Source organism: Coregonus lavaretus, assembly GCF_964263955.1.
Source record: "Coregonus lavaretus genome assembly, chromosome: 21".
In the NCBI taxonomy this organism is placed as follows: Eukaryota; Metazoa; Chordata; class Actinopteri; order Salmoniformes; family Salmonidae; genus Coregonus; species Coregonus lavaretus.
In genome coordinates, this window is record NC_140008.1 from 14677556 (window position 1) to 14701721 (window position 24166).

The window sequence follows — 24166 nt, forward strand, 5'->3', positions numbered from 1 at the left end:
TGTGATTTTCTGGATTTTTTTCTTCTCAATTTGTCTTTCATAGTTGACATGTACCTATGATGAAAATTACAGGCCTCTCTCATCTTTTTAAGTGGGAGAACTTGCACAATTGGTGGCTGACTAAATACTTTTTTTCCCCACTGTAAGTGTTCCCTCGGTTCCCCTTGTCTTTGTGAGTGATTGTTTCATTGTGAGAGCGAGTAGCTCGGTTGAGCTACTCTTCCATTTGTTATTGCCAAGGTGGAATATTTCCATTGTGATAGTTTCGTATTGACGCTGGGTGCGTTTTATTTATGTAAACGGAATAAACTCTGGACTTCGGTGTTTTACCTCCTGCGCCTGACTCCTTCATTCACACCTCATCACAAACTCCCTAGTCCTTGCCGATGACAAGCATACCCATAACATGATGCAGCCACCACCATGCTTGAAAATGTGAAGATTTTCCCCAAACATAAAGCTTTGTATTCAGGACAAAATGTTAATTTCTTTCCCACATTTTTTGCAGTATTACTTCAGTGCCTTATTGCAAACAGGATGCATGTTTTGGAATATTTGTAATCTGTACAGGCTTCCTTCTTTTCACTGTCATTTATGTTAGTATTGTGGAGTAACTACAATGTTGTTGATCCATGTTCAGTTTTCTCCTATCACAGCCATTAAACTCTAACTGTTTTAAAGTCGCCATTGGCCTCATGGTGAAATCCCTGAGCGGTTTCCTTCCTCTCCGGCAACTGAGTTAGGAAGGACGCCTGTATCTTTGTAGTGACTGGGTGTATTGATACACCATCCAAAGTGTAATTAATAACTTCACCATGCTCAAAGGGATATTTAATGCCTGCTTCTTTTTATTTTTACCCATCTACCAATAGGTGCCCTTCTTTGCGACGCATTGGTCTTTGTGGTTGAATCTGTGTTTGAAATGCACTGCTCGACTGAGGAACCTTACAGATCATTGTCTGTGTGGAGTATAGACATGAGGTAGTCATTCAAAAATAATGTTAAACACTATTATTGCGCCCATATAACTTATGTGACTTGTTAAGCACATTTTTACTCCTGCACTTATTTAGGCTTGCCATAACAAATGGGTTGAATACTTATTGACTCTAGATATTTCAGCTTTTCATTTGTAATACATTTCTAAGAATTTCTAAAAACATAATTCCACTTTTATATTATGAGGTATTGTGTGTAGGCAAGTGACACAAAATCTCAATGTAATCCATTTTAAATTCAGGCTGTAACACAACAACATGGGGAAAAAGTCAAGGGGTGTACTTTCTGAAGGTACTGTATGTCATGGGTGCTTGAGTCAATCAGAGCTCTGACATGAATTAAGCGGGTGCCTTATTGATGAATGGCTTGTTGGACACAATGGGTTTCTGTCACTCACCAATGTCTTTTATCTCTCTACAATAAATAACACTTCACATAGGAGCATGTGAGGGTGACTAACACCTCATGTACAAGCCAACTAGGGGGAGAGATCATAATGGAATGTAGAGCTGGGATGTAAAGGTGTGACTGGAAACATGATAATCAAGCTCTGAAAATCTCCATTCTATAGAATATAGCGTGTATAAGTAGTGTTTCTGAAGTAAGTTATGCACATGGCAAAGAGGTGGTCAGAGGAGATGGACGAAATGGACCCTGCTCACCCCTCCCCCCTCTCTCTCTTTCTCTCGCTCTTCCCCTATTTCTCCTTTCCACTTATTTCCTTTTCTAATTACCCCTGCATCCCAGCTCCTTGTAACACATCCCTCTGCTTTCTCTCCCCCCTCTCTCTCTTCCTCCCCCCCCCCCCCCCCCCCCCTCCGTCTCCTTTTTCTCCTTTACACCCACTCTCTCTTAGGGGGATCTATAAATAAGTGGATGCGTGTGGGGTGGGTTCAGCCTAATAGCGAGGGGACAGGTGCCCAGGCTCAGATTTCCCCAGTGAAAGAGAAGCCCTGCCACTCTCACACCCAAGGCTGCCGTCACACACACACACACACACACACACGCACGCTACAATGTGCCCTCTACCCACGGGCAGAAAACAGCCAGGTCTTAATCAATTACTTTTCATTTGTTTCAAACTGAAATTGTTACTACTAAATTCCTTTAGCTCCAGTGCTAAATATATCCCAACACCTAACACATTTAACAACTGAGGAGAGCGCTACAAAAACCTTTACCATACCAAATACTCTCTCAGTTCCCCTTTTGTGCTTCGACTGATTCTTTGTTTGGACTCCCTTTCCATGATTCTATTCAGAAAGCAGAGACTCACCCACACACAAACAAACAAACACACACACACACACTACAATGTGCCCTCAAACACACACCTCTGCTTTGATTCTGCCTGGACTCACCCAGAACTTGACGAGAAAGAAAGTGTCTGGCGGCCCCTTCTCAAACAGCTCCTTCAGCCCTCCCTTCTTCTCAGGGAACTTGTCGTAGATCTGCCGGATGTCCACTGCCTCCAGGTAAGGGTCACTGAAGGTGGGGTTGGACTGACCGATGTGCACAAACAGGTGCTTGTTAAACTGGAAAACAAAGAGGAGAGGGAGAGAGAGATGTTGATTACTATCAGAGCACTGATTCAGTTCATGGTCAAGATGCAGTCATGGTGTGAGGATGTTAACATTACAGCTTTAGGGAAAGGGTTGGATGAAAAGGAACAGATATTGTTTTTCTTTATGTCTCAAACTTTTACATTGATGAGAACTGAAATGTTGATTATACATGTACAGTGTCGCTATCAACTAAGTGAGATTAATATGAATGTGGAGGCTTATTAGGCAGGGCGAGGGGCTACTAAATTACTACTCACGGTCTCTTGGTCCTGAGGCTGCTCCAGGAAGGCGGAGAACTCCAGCATGCGGAGCTTAGAGCTGGCGATACTCCGCCCCTGCCACGGGGGGGCGCCCGGCGACATTGAAAGGCCTGCCATGCTCTCATAGCCTGAAGAAGAGGGGGGGCGGGGAGTAACAAAATATACCATAGGTTTGAAAAATGTTGTTGCATACTGTCAGTTTCTCTGAGCTTTGTTGGAGCTCTTCATCACTTACGGACCATGACAACGTCTGTCGACACATGGGGACGTGAAGGGAAGCTGAGAAAACCCACCTGTTATGGGGAGTGGGCCGGACGACTGCATGGCGTAACTCTGCTGGGAAAAGGGCTTAATGCTGGAGAGACAAGACAGGCAGAAGACACATTACACCCTTACCCTCCTGACCCCTTGCACACACACACCTAATTGGACCGGCAGACCCTTAAACACACTGGGGGCTCGGCTTCATTAACGAAAGTGCTGTTTAAATAAACAGTTTCTCTGTCACATTCAGTTTTGACAGATTGTGATTTCCATTTATTCAGTGGCAGTAGGCCTATGCCTTTTTACTGACAGTCAGTCAGTCAGTCAGTCAGGCAGGCAGGCAGGCAGGCAGGGAGGCAGGGAGGCAGGCAGGCAGGCAGGCAGGCAGGCAGGCAGGCAGACAGGCAGACAGACAGGCAGGCAGGCAGACAGACAGGCAGACAGACAGACAGACAGACAGACAGACTCGCATGCACGCATAGGGCTGTGGCGATCAGGACATTTTGTCAGCTGGTTATTGTCATGCAAATGCTGCCGGTCTCACGGTATTTGACCGTTAATTAATATAAACATGTTTTGAATTTCCAGGCCTCCACACATACAAGCTGCTGATGCGCGCCTTTGGAACATCTACATTTAAAAGTCTAATAAATACATTTAATATACACCAACACAACAAATCCATTATTTATTTTAGACAGGTGTAAAGAAACATTATGATATGAAGAAAATGTATTTCAGAAGAACAGAATGAGTCGGTCTACTTACTGTATTATATGCTATCTGATTATGCGCCAGGCTGTAGACTAGTTCATTTAGCAGACCAGATATGCTTATAAGTCCTGTGCCATTATTTTATATTATATGATTTTATAGTAAGAAGAATGTAATTTAACTTATCTGAATAAAATACAAACAATATTTTTCCCATTCCAGAGCAAGTGCGCATATGAAGTGGCTATGTTGAGTGTAAAAGCAACCATTTGAAACAGGTCCTATACGCTAGATTTAGAGTTATTTGGCAACTTCAGTTGTGAATGATACAAACCTTAGAATGTCTTAGAAATCAAAACATTTATGGGCTGCATTATGCGACTATAGGATATTGATGACTGGAAAAAGTCGCAAAAAAAGCTTGCCTCAGGCTGCACACACTGTTCTCTCATCAAGTGATCATATTTTCACCCATCAGACTATTCTCAATTTAATCTTTACTAATATATACAATTTAGAATGACCATTAACATATGGGCAGGAACAGGGGCAGGGAAAAAAAAGACATGTCATCCGTATGCACTCGAATAGCGAATGGAGGCAGCTTTCCCAGGGTTCGTTTTTCAATCATGCTGGGTAGGCTACTCCAGTTGTATAGCAGAGCATGTGCTTAATATTAGCTGAGAAATAAATATAGTAGCAGCTGGGATCCTCCCCTTTTTAGTGGCAACCATCAAAACTCTGCTTTCACATAGGATTGCATATAGAACTGTCTGGACTTATGCCACCTGGACTGATGTCACGTGTACTCCTGCTCCCCCCCTCCGGCGCTCGATGTCGCCGGTCTACTAACCACCGGTCCTGGCAACCCATAATTATGCACACCTGGCAACCATCATTACGCACACCTGCGCAACATCATTAGGCACACCTGGACTTCATCACTTCCCTGATTACTCCCCCTTTATCTAGCGCTTCGTTGTTATCACCCATCAGGCAGTATTGTTCATGTTCAGACGCTACCCTTGTTTGTGTATTCACTCGATGTTCTAACATATTAAACTCACCGACTGCACCTGCTTCCTGACTCCCTGCGTCTTCGTTACAGCTTATAAGAACACCTATTTCACTCCACGCATCAACCACTTTTTGAGGGCTTGCAGCCTCTCGCTGCATGACAGCTGACATTCCGCCCAATTTGGCCAAACTATGTATGCCATGGGTTCTCCAACCCTGTTCCTGTAGTTACCCAGTGTTTAATTTGGGAAACCAAGTGAAATCTGTTTGGGAACATTAGTAAAATGTTTTCACAATGAAACATATTTAATTAAACTGTTGACATTTACATTTTAGTCATTTAGCAGATGCTCTTATCCAGAGCGACTTGAGTGCATATTTTTTTTGTTGTTGTCTTTTTTTAGTAGTTATTTGTAATTTTCATTTTTATTTTATTTTATTTATTTATACTGGCCCCCCGTGGGAAACGAACCCACAACCCTGGCGTTGCAAACACCATGCTCTACCAACTGAGCTACATCCATGCCGGCCATTCCCTCCCCTACCCTGGACGACGCTGGGCCAATTGTGCGCCGCCCCATGGGTCTCCCGGTTGCGGCCGGCTACGACAGAGCCTGGATACGAACCAGGATCTCTAGTGGCACAGCTAGCACTGCGATGCAGTGCCTTAGACCACTGCGCCCCTCTCTCGGCGCTCTTGAGAAAGGAATGAAGGAGAGAGAGGAGGAGATGGAAAGGCACAGTGGTGAGATATTCTGTAGCTAAAGGTAATGTGTCAGCCTATTCATTATGAAAATATAAAACATGCCCTATTACTAGGCTATTCAAAATCAAATTCACTATAACTGTAGGCTAACTCTGTAAGCCGCCCTGCACAATCAATGAACCAACCGCATCGCCTAATATGCCATTTAGCAGACGCTTTTATCCAAAGCGACTTACAGTCATGTGTGCATACATTTTTACGTATGGGTGGTCCTGGGAATCGAATCCACTACCCTGGCATTACAAGCGCCATGCTCTACCAATTGAGCTACAGAGGACCTAGGGCTATACGTTCTCTCCCAGACTCTACAGAAAGTTAGGAGCGTAGCATAAGGTAAACAGTATATCCAGTATGCATAATAATACAGTTCACACTCAAAGGTGATTACTAGAATTGTTAAAATGTTGGAGTATAGGCTAGACCAATTATGTACCAAAGACATCTTAAATATTTGTATTTTATTTTTTATTTTCCTGCCGTGCGTAATATGCGGTAATTCTGGGGTTTTTTGGGGACTTGGGCTCATATATTGGCTTATGCATATGCATAAGGGAGTTTTGAATGAATCATCACCTTAGAAAGCGCTGTTCATTTTGTTGTTTGGCTTTGAAACAACATCCACAAGGACCATGTTTTCCACTCAGTTTCAACCTGTTGTTGAACTTCTTTCTTCAAATTGATCGATCACAGTGAGGTGAGTTTTAAAAGCGCATACTGTTTTGATGATAAGTGTTTGATGTGATTTTGCATTGATGTCGGAGTGGTTAGAGGGACAACAGAGCGCTGAGTACCAGGCCATTAGTGACCTGGTGTTGGATACTACCAACGCATGTCCAGAGTGCATAAGAGGAGATTACCGTGACTCAACGGTCACGTGGAATTTGACTGCGGTCATGACGCATGACTGCCGGTGTTGCAGTAATACGGTCACCGCAACAGCCCTACGCACACACACAGACACACACACACATGGTTGTAACTTACTCTTCAGGACCCCCAGGCTGTCCTGGAAGACCGCCATGCCAAAACTGGAGAAAAGAAAACATGGAAACACATTTTATTACATACACTCTCAATGACACCACCTCTCCTTCTACTGTATATGTATCCCCCAGTGTTGCACAAGGACAGGGTGTGTGTGTGCGTGTCTGTCTCTGTCTGTCTGCAAACACTACTCACTCCACCAGCAGTGGGGTACGGCGGCCTGGACAGCCCCTGCAGAGCCATCTTGTTCTGGAAGGCGGTAGCGGAGATGGTGGCCATACTCTGGAGGGCCTTGTCTTTGGCAGCCTGGTCCTACAGACACACACAGCAAGGCCCATGGGTCAGACATGCTCTCCATTATAGTCAGCACCCTGTGGGAATACTAGCCCCGTTATGTCATTTGTTGGGTGGGAAATGTGGGGTGAAAGCCAGGTTGATCATCCGGCGCTGGGCTGGGAGGCTGGGTGATATTGCAGTCAAGATCCCTGAGGTCGAGAGTAAGGTTTATTGCCTTGGCAGAGGCCGGGGGGTGTTGACAAGTGGCCTATGTCTCTGCTAGAGGTCACAGTGGGAACTGGGCTGGGCATGTCAGAGGGCTAGCTCTATGCTAATGGTAACGATCAAGCTAGTCTGCGGCTAAATGCTAACGGTAAGCAGGTGACATGGTGGCTACCAGAAACAGCAGTCATTCCTGTCTATGGTATAGCGTTATTGTTCTGTTGTGCGTGTGTCCATCATGTCGACATCATGCAGTTTCCAACTCATCAGGGACTACAAACACTCTCAGCCACTTAATGCTAGGCCACACGGCACAATCTTGTTCCCAGAACCGGCTGACACAAGGGCATAGCTGAAATAAGGGGAGTACATTTGGTAGTGTTCTCAGTTACAAGAAAGATGTATTTAAAAAGGCCTGTCAGAGGCTGCCTTGTGACCAATGCTGGGCCCTGCCAGCTGTGGCTCAGTGGCCACCGTCCAAGGTGACTGAGAGCTGTGTTGTCTTGTGTGTGTGTGTGTGTGTGTGTTTGCGTGCGTGCGTGTCTGCGGTAAGAAACGTAAACTAAGAAAGTGCTGGGGACGGTAAGTGTTAGGAAGCTTTCACCCACCAAACAGAAACACTTTTATTGAGATACTTACCAAATGAAATGCCTGGAAGGAACAATACAAAAATTAATTTATCTCCTGACAAATGCATTTGTTCATATCGTGCAGAGCAAGCCTCAGGCCAGGGATGCTGGAGCGTATCCACATTTACTGTGGTCATTTGTAGATATGCATCATAGGACTAAGCATTCCATATAACACCCACACAAATGAAGGGGGTGCTATTAAATATAACCCACTCTCTTTTTCTCATTGTTTTGTCTCTCCATATTGTTTGTACTGAAATGTAGGAATGGGAATCCATTAGAATTCCATATCGAATTCATGGATATCAAGGCCATAGTACAGTATATTGAGTCATTTTTTCATGGAATCAAACCTAAAAATGAGAAGAGAATAACATGTTGAGAAGGTGCATGAAGACCATAGGAAGCTTTCCTGATGATCTGAGCTCTGTGGCTTTAGAACAACATCATGGCTACAGCCAAGCAGCACCACAGCCTCCCCAACAACACACCAACTTCCCACTTTAAAACAGGTGTCTTCAACCTTTTCTTGCCCAGGAGCCCCCGCCCAGACAACCCGGTGACCCAAGGACCCCCATCATATGATAGCAAATAAAATAAGAAAAAACACATATTGTCTTATCATCAGGTGAATGGCAAGGAGAAGTAATCAACATTTTAAAATGAATAGATTTGGTAGTTTTTTATTATTCTTTTGACCTCCCACATTATAATTGGAAGAGGAAGTGTAAACTCTAACATATCCAATTAGATAGAAAGGTAACTCCAAACACATTTTAGCTAATAGCAGCTGTTTAGCTGGTTAAACAAAGGTTAGCCATGTGTTGGTAAAAAATGTATTAAGTCAAGAAAGCTTAGCAGCAGCGCTGCTAAGCGGGTAGCGGGTACTTTTTCAAAGCCTATGTTAGATACTCCAGTGAGTGTAATTAGCGGCAATGAGTGTAATTTGCTCAATATTAGGAGTTGAGAAATAAAGTTGACATCATTAGAAATTCTCCTCTTTTCTACTGTAGGTATGTAATTCAAAATTCCTTTATTCTGTTGTTGCTAGCTATATTATGTTGTTGCTAGCGATATTTTTATAAATACCCCTACCTTAAAAACATCAGCCAGCAGCACGCTACTCCAAATGACCTGCATAGCTAGTGCTGTAGCAGTCACAATTGGAATGGGTAGAATGGTAGACATTGACATTCCCATTGAAAGCAAGGTCCCTGCTGTACCATGGGATGTGGCATGGCAGACATTGGTGAGGAGGATTGGAATTTGGATTACTTGTGTTCTAAAAGGTCGAATTGCTCCGTTATATTGGTGGATCCATGTAAATCTTCCAGAATTTGAATGTTTGATTTGTTTTTCTACCCATTCCATTGCTATGGTAGTAGCCCTTCGAGCCAACCCACAATGCAGTGCACAGTTTCAAGATTCATAAAGGGGGGAGACTCACGTAGCGTACCTTCAGCTTCACCTGGATCTCCCGGGCCTTCCGTCGTGCTAGCACCTGGATGTGACTGGACACCTGGAGAAGAGAGAGAGAGGGATAGAGAGAAAGAGAGAGAGAGAGCGAGAGAGATTAGGTCTGATCAGGTCTATGGCAGATGTGCAGTACAGGGTTCAGCCAACTATCCTCCATGTTGGCGCCAAATGTACAACAAACAATAATATTCCTTTTCTCATTCTATGATGTCATTGTCTTGAGACTTTTGGTACTAACATGGCACTTATTAAGAAGGCCAAACTGATTTGTCCATGGCCCTGGCCACTGCTAGACCAGCAGGTGTCCCCCTTCCCCTCTCACTCTACCCTTCCTCAACTCTTTGTCAACCCCAACCCCTCTCCCTCTTTTCCCCCCATCACATCTTCACATAAACGGACATAGATGGAGCCCCTCTCCCTCTCTCTCTATGTAATGCAACATCAGTCAGTGCCAATATGTCAGTTAGTCACTCTAGAGAGAGAGAGAGCCTGGGAGCCTGGGACTATAAGGTTTTATCTGCATTTTTGTCCAAATTTAGTTATTGACATAGCCTTGTTCAGTTTAATGTTTTTTGCCTATATAGTACTCTAAATACCCACAATTCAAGTTGTTAAGTTCAAAAGAATACTAGATAAAAATTGCTGACACCATTCAAACCAATGAGGGTTTGGAACTTTAATGCCAATTATCTCAGAATCATATTTTTGCAGATAGAACCTTATAGTCCCAAGCTCTCGAAATCCCATGTCCCAGATAGGGTCCAAATCTCTGCCCCATCCAGTGTCCTCTCTGCCGTAAAGATCCTGTATTCCTCTGCTTCTTGCTCTAACAAGGCTGGGCTACATGCTAGGTGAGGTGGTGAAGAAACACACCGTCATCTGATCCTATAGCATCTGTGCATTGCGCTCCGGCCCTCTAAATCACTCAAGAGAGGCCCATTTCAGCGTGAGAACAGGGTTGGGGCTCGGGGAATGTGTAGGATTGAAAGCAGCATGGCTTTCCTCTAGCCCTCTCTGTGTCTTTTCCAGCCCCTGATTGGAGACAGCTTGGACAGACACGGGGTGGGTGGGTTGTTTAAGGGGTGCACAGGGTTTGGGAGAAAGGCCTGGAAACATATAGGGGAAAAATGGAGTGGTGTTACGAAACCCACCTGCTTTCTTGTCCGCGTCTTCCCTGTGCGTAGCTTGATGTACCGTGCTATCAGCTCGTTTCGTCCTGGAAGAGCCAGCACATTGACATTTTAGTTTTGACATAAAAAAAAAGATTTGCATTAAGAAAATGTAAAGTTATTCAATATAAAATTTGATATTTGTGGATTTGTTTAGATGCAAAGTTTGATTTAGTTTATTAGTTCATAGTGATATGGTCCAACAGTGTAAATCCTTTTTGAGTGTAGGTAAATGCAACAGGCTTGGCATGGTGTCAGTAGGAGGATAGGCCAGCTAGGGGATGATGAGGTACTGCTAACTTATCATCAGCATACTGGACGTGGCTGGCTGGGCAAATCAGCTGCAGAGGTGGGAGGGGAGTCTGAGTCTGTGCTAATGTGTCCTGTATGTGTTTGTATTGGTGTAAGTGTGTGTGTGTATGTGGACGTGTTATCAGTAAAAGTGTGTATTTGTGTGTGTGTGTGTGCTTGCCCTGGTCAAATTGGCTGAGCAGGTGAAGGGGTATAGCAGGAGGCCTGGCCTGGAGAGGCCGCTCGGCAGCTGGTGTGTGTGTGTCAATGTTTATTGAATATGCCTTTAAGCCTGCAGTAAATCTTGGGCTTGTTCCTCCATCAAGGCTCTGGTTACAGGGCAAGGGACTTGGTTCAATGGGCATGTGGCCTCTCACCTCTTTCCCTGGCCCTGTACACACACACATACACACACACACGCACACACGCACGCATGCAAGCACACACACACGTATATGGACACACACACACACACCACACACACACACACACACACACACACTCAGCCTGCCTCCTAGCTGTAGAAGAGTCGAGTTTGTACCACCTCTTAAACACTGTAATTTTTCCCTCTCACACCACATCTCCATGTGAATTAACACAGAGATCAGTCACGCAATGCAACGTGGAACAACCAGCGTAAGACTTTCCTCGCATAGTGATGCTTGGGTCAGAAAACCCGGCCCTACCCCGTCTGACCAATCAGAATGCCCGGTCAGGTCGAGAAAGGCAACCCGAACCCCAAGGAGCCCAGAAACACTGGCAGGCAATAAAAGTGATCAGATTCAGCTTGCACTCCAAATGGCACCCTATTCCCTATATAGACTAGGGCCCTGGTCAAAGGTGGTGCACTATATAGGGAATAGAGTGCCGTTTGGGACGCAACCGCAGAGTGGAATGCAAAACATAGTTTCTCCAGCTCTCCTCTGTACCTCGCTGCTGCGGATAAGGTTCTAGCAGATGGTGTTTGTTCAGACATACAGTAACTTTCCACTAATCAATCTCTAACAGTGTTAAAGTATAATAGGGGACTTGTCCACTGCAGGCAAATTTACGACTTATGAAATTGTAAGCATTAGAGGGCGTTGTGGTGAATTTGGCGGTGATGGTTTTCTGTGAAGTGGCGACATGTTCACAAAAGAGTCAAATTAAGGAGGCCGATGTTAACCTCTTTATGCGCACACACACACACACACACGCACACACACGCACACACACGCACGCACACGCACACACACACAGCTGTAGGGCTCCCTTTGTGTCAGGCTTTTATGGACTTAAACCCTTCTCTCAGTCTCCTGCCTCCACACACGGCCCAGTCACGGCACTCATTCACTCTGAATCTTATTTTCATTTCTGGGCTGGAACTGCTCAAGCGTTCAGTGTTTATCATAAGGTGCACTCACTCGCCGATTCTTTGAGCACCTCAATGCATATTTCTTTAATCCCTTTGGATTAAAAAAGTGTTCCACATTTCTTGTGCACTTTGAAGTCGCTGACTGAAAGCAGGCAAATACTTTTTGTGAGGTCACTGAGGTGACTTGGGGAGGTCTCTGAGGTGACTTGGGGAGTTCTCTGAGGTGACTTGCAGATGCTGTAGAGATGTTTATGTCAGTGGGAGGACTACAAGGTATGAGGGTGCAGGCAGAGAGCTTTCTCTTATTTCCTGACCTCAAATGAGCAACGCAACTTAATATTAAGTTCCCATTATTCTGTTGCAACTTGCAAGTTACCACCAGTAGTTTAGAAAGCCCATTGTAAGTCAAATTACATGTACAGTTGAAGTCGGAAGTTTGCATACACCTTAGCCAAATACATTTAAACTCAGTTTTTCACAATTCCTGACATTTAATCCTAGTAAACATTCCCTGTCTTAGGTCAGTTAGGATCACCACTTTATTTTAAGAATGTGAAATGTCAGAATAATAGTAGAGAGAATGATTTATTTAAGCTTTTATTTCTTTCATCACATTCCCAGTGGGTCAGAAGTTTACATACACTCAGTTAGTATTTGGTAGCATTGCCTTTAAATTGTTTAACTTGGGTCAAACGTTTCGGGTAGCCTTCCACAAGCTTCCCACAATAAGTTGGGTGAATTTTGGTCCATTCCTCCTGACAGAGCTGGTGTAACTGAGTCAGGTTTGTAGACCTCCTTGCTCGCACACGCTTTTTCAGTTCTGCCCACAAATGTTCTATAGGATTGAGGTCAGGGCTTTGTGATGGCCACTCCAATACCTTGACTTTCTTGTCCTTAAGCCATTTTGCCACAACTTTGGAAGTATGCTTGGGGTCATTGTCCATTTGGAAGACCCATTTGCGACCAAGCTTTAACTTCCTGACTGATGTCTTGAGATGTTGCTTCAATATATCCACATAATTTTCCTTCCTCATGATGCCATCTATTTTGTGAAGTGCACTTGTCCCTCCTGCAGCAAAGCACCCCCACAGCATGATGCTGCCACCCCCGTGCTTCACGGTTGGGATGGTGTTCTTTGGCTTGCAAGCGCCCCCCTTTTTCCTCCAAACATAATGATGGTCATTATGGCCAAACAGTTCTATTTTTGTTTCATCAGACCAGAGGACATTTCTCCAAAAAGTACGATCTTTGTCCCCATGTGCAGTTGCAAACCGTAGTCTGGCATTTTTATGGCGGTTTTGGAGCAGTGGCTTCTTCCTTGCTGAGCGGCCTTTCAGGTTATGTCGATATAGGACCTTATATTAGATAAAGGGAACATAAGTGAACTAAATATGTAATTGTTGTGTTATTTGTTCACTTACGTTCCCTTTATCTAATATTAGGTTTTGGTTGAAGATCTGATAACATTCAGTATCACAAATATGCAAAAGTAGAGAAAATTAGAAAGGGGGCAAATACTTTTTCATAGCACTGTAGATACTTTTGTACCGGTTTCCTCCAGCATCTTCACATGGTCCATTGCTGTTGTTCTGGGATTTATTTGCACTTTTCGCACCAAAGTACGTTCATCTCTAGGAGACAGAATGCATCTCCTTCCTGAGCGGTATGACAGCTGCATGGTCCCATGGTGTTTATACTTGCGTACTATTGTTTGTACAGATGAACGTGGTACCTTCAGGCGTTTGGAAATTGCTCCTAAGGATGAACCAGACTTGTGGATGTCTACAATTTATTTTCTGAGGTCTTGGCTGATTTCTTTTAATTTTCCGATGATATCAAGCAAAGAGGCACTGAGTTTGAAGGTAGGCCTTGAAATACATCCTCAGGTACGCCTCCAATTGACTCAAATGATGTCAATTAGCCTATCAGAAGCTTATAAAGCCATGACATACAGTGAGGGAAAAAAGTATTTGATCCCCTGCTGATTTTGTACGTTTGCCCACTGACAAAGACATGATCAGTCTATCATTTTAATGGTAGGTTTATTTGAACAGTGAGAGACAGAATAACAACAAAAAAATCCAGAAAAACACGTCAGAAATGTTATAAATTGATTTGCATTTTAATGAGGGAAATAAGTATTTGACCAAAACATGCAAAACATGATTTAGTACTTGGTGGCAAAACCCTTGTTGGCAATCACAGAGGTCAGACGTTTCTTGTAGTTGGCCACCAGGTTTGCACACATCTCAGGAGGGATTTTGTTCCACTCCTCTTTGCAGATCTTCTCCAAGTCATTAAGGTTTCGAGGCTGACGAAACCTTCAGCTCCCTCCACAGATTTTCTATGGGATTAAGGTCTGGAGACTGGCTAGGCCACTCCAGGACCTTAATGTGCTTCTTCTTGAGCCACTCCTTTGTTGCCTTGGCCGTGTGTTTTGGGTCATTGTCATGCTGGAATACCCATCCACGACCCATTTTCAATGCCTTGGCTGAGGGAAGGAGGTTCTCACCCAAGATTTGACGGTACATGGCCCTGTCCATCGTCCCTTTGATGCGGTGAAGTTGTCCTGTCCCCTTAGCAGAAAAACACCCTCAAAGCATAATGTTTCCACCTCCATATTTGACGGTGGGAATGGTGTTCTTGGGGTCATAGGCAGCATTCCTCAACCTCCAAACACGGTGAGTTGAGTTGATGCCAAAGAGCTCGATTTTGGTCTCATCTGACCACAACACTTTCACCCAGTTCTCCTCTGAATCATTCAGATGTTCATTGGCAAACTTCAGACGGCCCTGTATATGTGCTTCTTGAGCAGGGGGACCTTGCGGGCGCTGCAGGATTTCAGTCCTTCACGGCGTAGTGTTACCAATTGTTTTCTTGGTGACTATGGTCCCAGCTGCCTTGAGATCATTGACAAGATCCTCCCGTGTAGTTCTGGGCTGATTCTTCACCGTTCTCATGATCATTGCAACTCCACGAGGTGAGATCTTGCATGGAGCCCCAGTCCGAGGGAGATTGACAGTTCTTTTGTGTTTCTTCCATTTGCGAATAATCGCAGCAACTGTTGTCACTTTCTCACCAAGCTGCTTGGCGATGGTCTTGTAGCCCATTCCAGCCTTGTGTAGGTCTACAATCTTGTCCCTGACATCCTTGGAGAGCTCTTTGGTCTTGGCCATGGTGGAGAGTTTGAAATCTTATACAGGTAACAAGCTGAGATTAGGAACACTCCCTTTAAGAGTGTGCTCCTAATCTCAGCTCGTTACCTGTATAAAAGACACCTGGGAGCCAGAAATCTTTCTGATTGAGAGGGGGTCAAATACTTATTTCCCTCATGAAAATGCAAATCAATTTATAACATTCTTGACATGCATTTTTCTGGATTATTTTGTTGTTATTCTGTCTCTCACTGTTCAAATAAACCTACCATTAAAATTATAGACTGATCATTTCTTTGTCAGTGGGCAAACATACAAAATCAGCAGGGGATCAAATGCTTTTTTCCCTCACTGGAATTTCCTGGAATTTTCCAAGCTGTTTAAAGGCACAGTCAACTTAGTGTACAGTGCACTTATTGTGATACAGTGAATTAGAAGTGAAATAATCTGTCTGTAAATAATTGTTGGAAAAATGACTTGTGTCATGCACAAAGTAGATGTCCTAACCGACTTGCCAAAACTATAGTTTGTTAACAAGAAATTTGTGGAGTGGTTGAAAAATTAGTTTTAATGACTCCAACCTAAGTATGTAAACTTCCGACTTCAACTGTAGGCTACATATTTGGAATTAAAAAGTAACAAAAACTTGTACTTGAGGAAACCACTATATTCTGTTTCATCTTAGTCTGACTCTATAACTGCTGTGTTGTTTGTAGAAGACTTCCAGATAACATGTAACAAAGTGATATGAGTATTGTAACTTATATAAAGTGTAACAATATTTTCACAATATTTTCAATAACTTAAGAAAGTTCTGATTGACTATTGATATTGATCCCTTCCATTTATAGTGAGTGGAATCCAGATTTTCGGCATTGTGCTTATAAAATCATTTGAGCCATGATTCAGCATTATGTTCACATACTGTCAGACAAAGTCTCTACACACATGACATCCTCCCAGTCCATTCAGCCTATTCAATATTAGCATCCTGTATTTGTTACCATTAAACCTAGTCATTAATGAGCTGTTAAGAGGCTGGTGTTCATGTGTTTACAGTGCATTCGGAAAGTATTCAGACCTCTTGACTTTTTCCCACATTTTGTTACGTTACAGCCTTATTCTAAAATTGATTAAATAAAAATGTTTCCTCATCAGTCTACACACAATACCCCATAATGACAAAGCAAAAACAGGTTTTTAGAAATTTTAGCAAATTTATGAAAAATCCAAAACTGAAATATCACATTTACATAAGTATTCAGACCCTTTACTCAGTACTTTGTTGAAGCACCTTTGGCAGTGATTACAGCCTTGAGCCTTCTTTGATATGACGCTACAAGCTTGGCACACCTGTATTTGGGGAGTTTCTGCCATTCTTCTCTGCAGATCCTCTCAAGCTCTGTCAGGTTGGATGGGGAGCGTCGCTGCACAACTATTTTCAGGTCTCTCCAGAAATGATCGATCGGGTTCAAGGCCGGATTCTGGCTGGGCCACTCAAGGACATTCAGAGACTTGTCCCGAAGCGACTCCTGCGTTGTCTTGGCTGTGTGCTTAGGGTCATTGTCCTGTTGGAAGGTGAACTTTCCCCCCAGTCTGAGATCCTGAGCACTCTGGAGCAGGTTTTCATCAAGGATCTCTCTGTACTTTGCTCCATTCATCTTTCCCTCGATCCTGACTAGTCTCACAGTCCCTGCTGCTGAAAAACATCCCCCCAGCATGATGCTGCCACCACCATGCTTCACCGTAGGGATGGTACCAGGTTTCCTCCAGACGTGACGCTTGGCATTCAGGCCAAAGAGTTCAATCTTGGTTTCATCAGACCAGAGAATATTGTTTCTCATGGTCTGAGAGTCCTCTGGGTGACTTTTGGCAAACTCCAAGCAGGCTGTCATGTGCCTTTTACTGAGGAGTGTCTTCCGTCTGGCCACTCTACCATAAAGACCTGATTGGTTGAATGCTGCAGAGATGGATGTTCTTCTGGAAGGTTATCCCATCTCCACAGAGGAACTCTGGAGCTCTGTCATAGTGACCATCGGGTTCTTAGTCACCTCCTTGACCAAGTCCCTTCTCCCCCGATTGCTCAGTTTGGCCGGGCGTCCAGCTCTAGGAAGATTATTGGTGTTTCCAAACTTCTTCCATTTAAGAATGATGGAGACCACTGTGTTCTTGGGGACCTTCAATGCTGCAGAAGTTTTTTGGTACCCTTCCCAAGATCTGTGCCTCGACACAATCCTGTCTCGGAGCTCAACGGACAATTCCTTCGACCTCATGGCTTGGTTTTTGCTCTGACATGCACTGTCAACTGTGGGACCTTATATAGACAGGTGTGTGCCTTTCCAAATCATGTCCAATCAATTGAATTTACCACAGGTGGACTCCAATCAAGTTGTGAAAACATCTCAAGGATGATCAATGGAAACAGGATGCACCGGAGCTCAATTTCGAGGGTCTGAATACTTATGTAAATAAGGTATTTCTGTTTGATCTTTTTTATAAATTTGCAAAACATTCTAAAAACCTGTTTTCGCTTTGTCATTACGGGGTATTGTGTGTCGATTGAGGATTTTTATTTATTTAATCTATTTTAGAAAAAGTCTGTAACGTAACTAAATGTGGAAAAAGTCAAGGGGTCTGAAAACTTTCCGAATGCACTGTATATCAGATGTCCCTGCCACTCCTGGAAATGGACGGGTGGTATGATTTAAAAAGTATCCAGACAGATCAGAGACACTGAGAAGTAGTCATTAATTTGCACAATGATGAGGTCATCATCGTGTGACTGTGTCAACTGGGTGGGTGGGGTCCAGACTCCAGAGGGGGCGACAGAGCAGCAGACCCTGTCCTGGCCAACTCAGTGGTTTAGGTCAGGGAGGTTAGAGACTGGGATCAGGAAATAGGATCCAAGTTCTCCAGAGCAGAGCAGTGACCGACCACAACAACAATACTCTACATGTCCATCTCTGGGAACGCGGCTGGTCTAGAGATAATCTGGGAGCGCCAAGAAACACCCCTGGCAACCTCACCCTCACACCCTCAGGGAAAGGTCAGAGGGGTTAGCGGTGGGTACAGGATGTGTCACGCGAAGGTGCAGGTGCAGCCCTCCCCTCCATCCCTGTCATAAATCTGCCTCCTCTCACAAGGATGGGTTCCTCTCTGGCCCTGAACGGTCAGGCCCTACTCTCCCTGCTCTCTATGTTCTATCCTCCCCAGAGCATTCCTCACATACCAACACCCTGACTGCCCTGCCTGCTGCAGCACCGGCCCTGCATCTGTTCCCTCTGCTGCCTGCCCCATGGGGGCGTACTGGGTTATTATGTGTGTGTGTGTGTGTGTGTGTGTGTGTTTATGTGTGCGCATGCAGCTACACCCCTTGACCCCTGTGTACAAATACTCACACCCTCATGACGCTAGAGGACATCCACTCACACCATTGCACATAGCCATCCCAGCCTCACTAGCCACTCCAGACTCCAGCACAGACGACAACAGATGACCCAGCTTCTTACATCTACTCTCCATCTATTCTGAACAGTGGCATTCCATGGGATCGACAGGAGGAGGCCAAACATGCCAGCCACTGTGTGTAACACACAAACCATCTCTGTTAGACAGAGAGCATACACACACGCACACGCAGCAAGCCCCTTTCTGAACACACATCTGCCAGCCGCATGGCTTCCGCAAGCACATGTGCCTCTCTGTCTCTGGGCGAGAACAAAGGTCACATTTAGGCCGCAGGCAGGAATGTGTTGGTAGGGTGCGATTTCCCCTCGGATAGCATAGCTAGCCGAGCGATGTGGAGTGAAGTGGCGTAGAGACTCCCGACACAGGCCCGTCTCTGAAGCCACTGGCTAGCTAACTTCTCTCTTACTGACACTATCTGCTATGGCACTGTCCATGCAAAGCTGTGGTCCTCTGTAGCTCAGCTGGTAGAGCACGGCGCTTGTAACGCCAAGGTAGTGGGTTCGATCCCCGGGACCACCCATACACAAAAATGTATGCACGCATGACTGTAAGTCGCTTTGGATAAAAGCGTCTGCTAAATGGCATATTATTATTATTATTATTATAAAGCTGTTTAATGTCGGTCCTGGAGGGCCAAAACACTTCTGGTTTTCATCCTCTCCTTCTAACCAGGGACTGATTCAGGCCTGGGACACCAGATGAGTGCAATGAACTACCAGGTAGAAACAAAAAACAGAAGTGTTTCGGCCGTCCAGGAACAGAATTGAACAGCCCTGCTGTAAAGACTTAGACCAGGATTCAAAGATACAGTACGTCAACAGGTGAAATAACTGTAACAGTAGTAGCTTACTGTTTAATGTCAGTTTCATTTGAACTGTATCCTTCCACCGATTACATAATAATATAAACTGGGTGGTTCGAGCCCTAAATGCTAATTGGCTGACATCCGTGGTATATCAGACCATATACAAAGGGTATGACAACACATTTATTTTTACTGCTCTAATTACGTTGGTAACCAGATTATAATAGCAATAAGGCACCTCGGGGGTTTGTGATATATGGCCAATATACTACGGCTAAGAGCTGTGTCCAAGCACTCCGCGTTGCTTAAATATTCTCTCCATCTCCTCGCCTGTTTGAATACGTCCTAGAAGTAATCAGTGATTTACCACTATTGGATAGGTGTAAGCAAGGGCAAGGGGTTTCATTACGTAGCTTTTATCTATCTATCTATCCAGTCATGTCAGATCTTGGAATAAATAATGGAAGAGAGCATTCGATCAGGGCCTTAGCCGGAGGTGAGATGCATGTCAGAGCCAAGCAGACGGCCATGTCTGAATTCTGGAGGCACCTTAGCAGAAATTCAGTGATGATTCCTCAAAGTCCCTGAGAGGATCCTATCACATGTGAGAGTGAAGGTCAAGACAGGGGCTAGGGTTACAGAGCCAGGGTCAGGTTCAGACTCAGGGCCTCCCCCATGTGACTGCTGTGCTGTGCCCCCAGCACCTCCCCAGCCTCAGCCTCAGGAGGGCTCAAGTGTCGCCACTACCCACTCACTACCCAGCAACCCCCTGTCCTGGCCATGCCTTCAAGTACTCTCTCTGGAGACAGCAGACAGTGACCCCACTGCACTAGTACTCACTCTGGAGACTCAGCAATGATATGATGACCGTACTGAGAACTCTGTGTCCTCTCTTAGCTGAAATGACCAAAAAAACATGACACAGGAGCACTTTATCAAAAGGCTACTAGCCACACACAGCCTTCTGTCAGTGAATCTCTCACTTGACTGGGAAAGTTGGGACCTGGGTGAAGAGGATAATTATTTCTTTCCATTGGGCCTTTCCTTTACATCACACAGTGTTATTAATGAGGGTTGAGCTGACAGAACAAACTGCTACTCTCTGCTTGCAGGGCACTTTGGCATTATACGCAAGACAGACAAACATGTCAAGATGTTTGTCGGCAATAAAACCCTTGCAATGAAGGCCAGGGAAAACTGATTTTCACTATAGGAGGTATAGCGGGAGAGCAGGTGTGAAAGAACATGATGACTGAATAAAATATGATAATATGTTAGTTATTTTTGCATAAGGCATAAGACTGGTGCCTTTTTCTTTTTACCTAAAAGTGATTACAAGAAGGGTTATGAGTGATTATCCAACGGGTGGGTCTAATCCTGAATGCTGATTGGTTAAAACCTAGCTTCTCAGGCATTATCACTTAATTATCCAATCACTGTAAATAAACAACCAACATCACATTTCCACTATCACATTTCTTATTTTCATATACGGCCTACATGGGTATCCTATACCTTGGGGCAAAGCACTTATCCAACTGTCCATCCCTCCTCCCCTATAACACACATCATTTGTCATCCCGGCTCTGAAAAGCCATTCTACCCGGTGGATCCCTGTTACTTTACACGCCGCACGTTAGTCGGATGGGGCATAGCACAACAGGGACCCATGGAAGCCAGGAAATGTTTTCATTGGAAATGCATGACAAGCCAAATGACTGACCGCCGCACAAAAACCTAATAACTGCAGTGCGTAATAAGCATGATGGCCAGCGCTATGCAGACTATTATGAGAAAAATGCCATGAATGCATGATGAAATATGGGACAAAAACATTCCTCTCGATATAAGATTTTACAATTGGATGAAGAGGATCCACACGCATACTATACAATTAACGGTTCCCCATCTCAATATGGCATTGTTGCCTCTGAAATGGCACTTGGTCTGTGTTGTAGACAGGAAATGCAATACATACAGTGGGGAAAAAAAGTATTTAGTCAGCCACCAATTGTGCAAGTTCTCCCACTTAAAAAGATGAGAGAGGCCTGTAATTTTCATCATAGGTACACGTCAACTATGACAGACAAATTGAGAAAAAATTTTCCAGAAAATCACATTGTAGGATTTTTAATGAATTTATTTGCAAATGATGGTGGAAAATAAGTATTTGGTCACCTACAAACAAGCAAGATTTCTGGCTCTCACAGACCTGTAACTTCTTCTTTAAGAGGCTCCTCTGTCCTCCACTTGTTACCTGTATTAATGGCACCTGTTTGAACTTGTTATCAGTATAAAAGACACCTGTCCACAACCTCAAACAGTCACACTCCAAACTCCACTATGGCCAAGACCAAAGAGCTGTCAAAGGACACCAGTAACAAAATTGTAGACCTGCACCAGGCTGGGAAGACTGAATCTGCAATAGGTAAGCAGCTTGGTTTTAAGAAATCAACTGTGGGAGCAATTATTAGGAAATGGAAGACATACAAGACCACTGATAATCTCCCTCGATCTGGGGCTCCATGCAAGATCTCACCCGTGGGGTCAAAATGATCACAAGAACGGTGAGCAAAAATCCCAGAACCACACGGGGGGACCTAGTGAATGACCTGCAGAGAGCTGGGACCAAAGTAACAAAGCCTACCATCAGTAACACACTACGCCGCCAGGGACTCAAATCCTGCAGTGCAAGACGTGTCTCCCTGCTTAAGCCAGTACATGTCCAGGCCCGTCTGAAGTTTGCTAGAGTGCATTTGGATGATCGAGAAGAGGATTGGGAGAATGTCATATGGTCAGATGAAACCAAAATAGAACTTTTTGGTAAAAACTCAACTCGTCGTGTTTGGAGGACAAAGAATGCTGAGTTGCATCCAAAGAACACCATACCTACTGTGAAGCATAGGGGTGGAAACATCATGCTTTGGGGCTGTTTTTCTGCAAAGGGACCAGGACGACTGATCTGTGTAAAGGAAAGAATGAATGGGGCCATGTATCGTGAGATTTTGAGTGAAAACCTCCTTCCATCAGCAAGGGCATTGAATATGAGATGTGGCTGGGTCTTTCAGCATGACAATGATCCCAAACACACCACCCGGGCAACGAAGGAGTGGCTTCGTAAGAAGCATTTCAAGGTCCTGGAGTGGCCTAGCCAGTCTCCAGATCTCAACCCCATAGAAAATCTTTGGAGGGAGTTGAAAGTCCGTGTTGCCCAGCGACAGCCCCAAAACATCACTGCTCTAGAGGAGATCTGCATGGAGGAATGGGCCAAAATACCAGCAACAGTGTGTGAAAACCTTGTGAAGACATACAGAAAACGTTTGACCTGTGTCATTGCCAACAAAGGGTATATAACAAAGTATTGAGAAACTTTTGTTATTGACAAAATACTTATTTTCCACCATAATTTGCAAATAAATTCATTAAAAATCCTACAATGTGATTTTCTGGGAAAAAAATTCTCAATTTGTCTGTCATAGTTGACGTGTACCTATGATGAAAATTACAGGCCTCTCTCATCTTTTTAAGTGGGAGAACTTGCACAATTGGTGGCTGACTAAATACTTTTTTTCCCCACTGTACTCTACATACTCTCCCCCTATAGGAACCATGTTAAATACACATCTTAAAGGTCCAGTGCAGTCCAAAACGTGATTTTCTTGTGTTTTATATATATTTCAACATTATGAGAATGGAATAATACTGTGAAATTTTGAAAATTATGATAATGCCCTTTTAGTGTAAGAGCTTGAAAAGGCCGCCTGAAATTTCAGCCTGTTTTGGTGGGATGGAGTTTTGGCCTGCCTGGTGACATCACATTTCTTAATAGACCAATAAGAAAGAGAGTTCCAAACCTCTCTGCCAATAACAGATCGTTTTCAGTTTTCTCCTCCTCACTCAGACCACTCCTAGACAGTTGTAGCAAAATTCTTGCTTGAGAAATGTTTGTTTCTTTATGACCATTTTAATTGAAAACAATCACAGTAAGGCAGTTAATTGTTACCCAGAAATGATTTGATGTTGAGATAAAAGTGGCTGAATTGGACATTTAAAAATACATATTTCCATAGGTTTTCCTCTCACTTCATGTAATGATATACTTAAGTTTAAAACCTCAACCTGAGAACGAGATTCACATAGCTTTAGGTTGAAATGAGTTGAGTTGTAGCAATGTGTCGAAAGGTCTGTCAATGACCCTGACAGGGCTGATAAACAGGGTTGTAGGGGGGGCAGTTGGGGGGGGGGGGGGTGGAGGCTTAGCTGTTTAGGGGCTGATGGTGTGGAGGGGGGGAGCGGGCTCAGTCTTGTCTCTTTTCTCATGTTGTAAATTTGGGCTGACCGTGAGGCCGGGGTGAACTTGGGGAGCAGTTGGAGGTTAGCTGAAAGGCAGACAGACCCGCTGAGAGACTGACGGACAGACGGGGAGGGGGGGGGGGGGGGGGGGACAGAGTGCATGAGGGGCTGGTAAATGACAGAAATAGCAGCGAACAGAGGAGGGAGGCATAAAGACACACACACAACAGGGACAGGTGCAGACTGCCCTGGAGCCGCACAAGACACGGCCGCTACCTTGGTGTTTATTTGTTCCCCTCTCCTCACTCCAGGCACTCAAAGGGTAAACGTCTATTCTGGTATAGGGTTACAGTGGAGCTGCCTTGAACCCCAGTTCGAAGCGCATGCCATTCCTAACGGCCCATCGTGCTCCCTGGCATGCATCACCCGCCCCTGACCCCCGTGGGGAGGAAGGGG

The 24166-nt window shown here is 44.4% G+C and overlaps 1 protein-coding gene across 1 annotated transcript in view; it reads right to left on the reverse strand.

Moving 5' to 3' along the window:
- Positions 1-24166, reverse strand: part of LOC311149241 (transcriptional enhancer factor TEF-3-like) — a 47594-nt gene that overhangs the window by 14199 nt on the left and 9229 nt on the right. Inside the window, exons 2-8 of the mRNA XM_084186328.1 lie at positions 10327-10391; positions 9147-9218; positions 6765-6881; positions 6570-6613; positions 3118-3179; positions 2822-2952; positions 2361-2534 (exon numbers count right to left, since the gene is read on the reverse strand). Of these exons, the coding sequence (XP_084042454.1) occupies positions 2361-2534; positions 2822-2952; positions 3118-3179; positions 6570-6613; positions 6765-6881; positions 9147-9218; positions 10327-10391 (665 nt within the window). The remainder of the gene's footprint in view (positions 1-2360; positions 2535-2821; positions 2953-3117; positions 3180-6569; positions 6614-6764; positions 6882-9146; positions 9219-10326; positions 10392-24166) is intronic.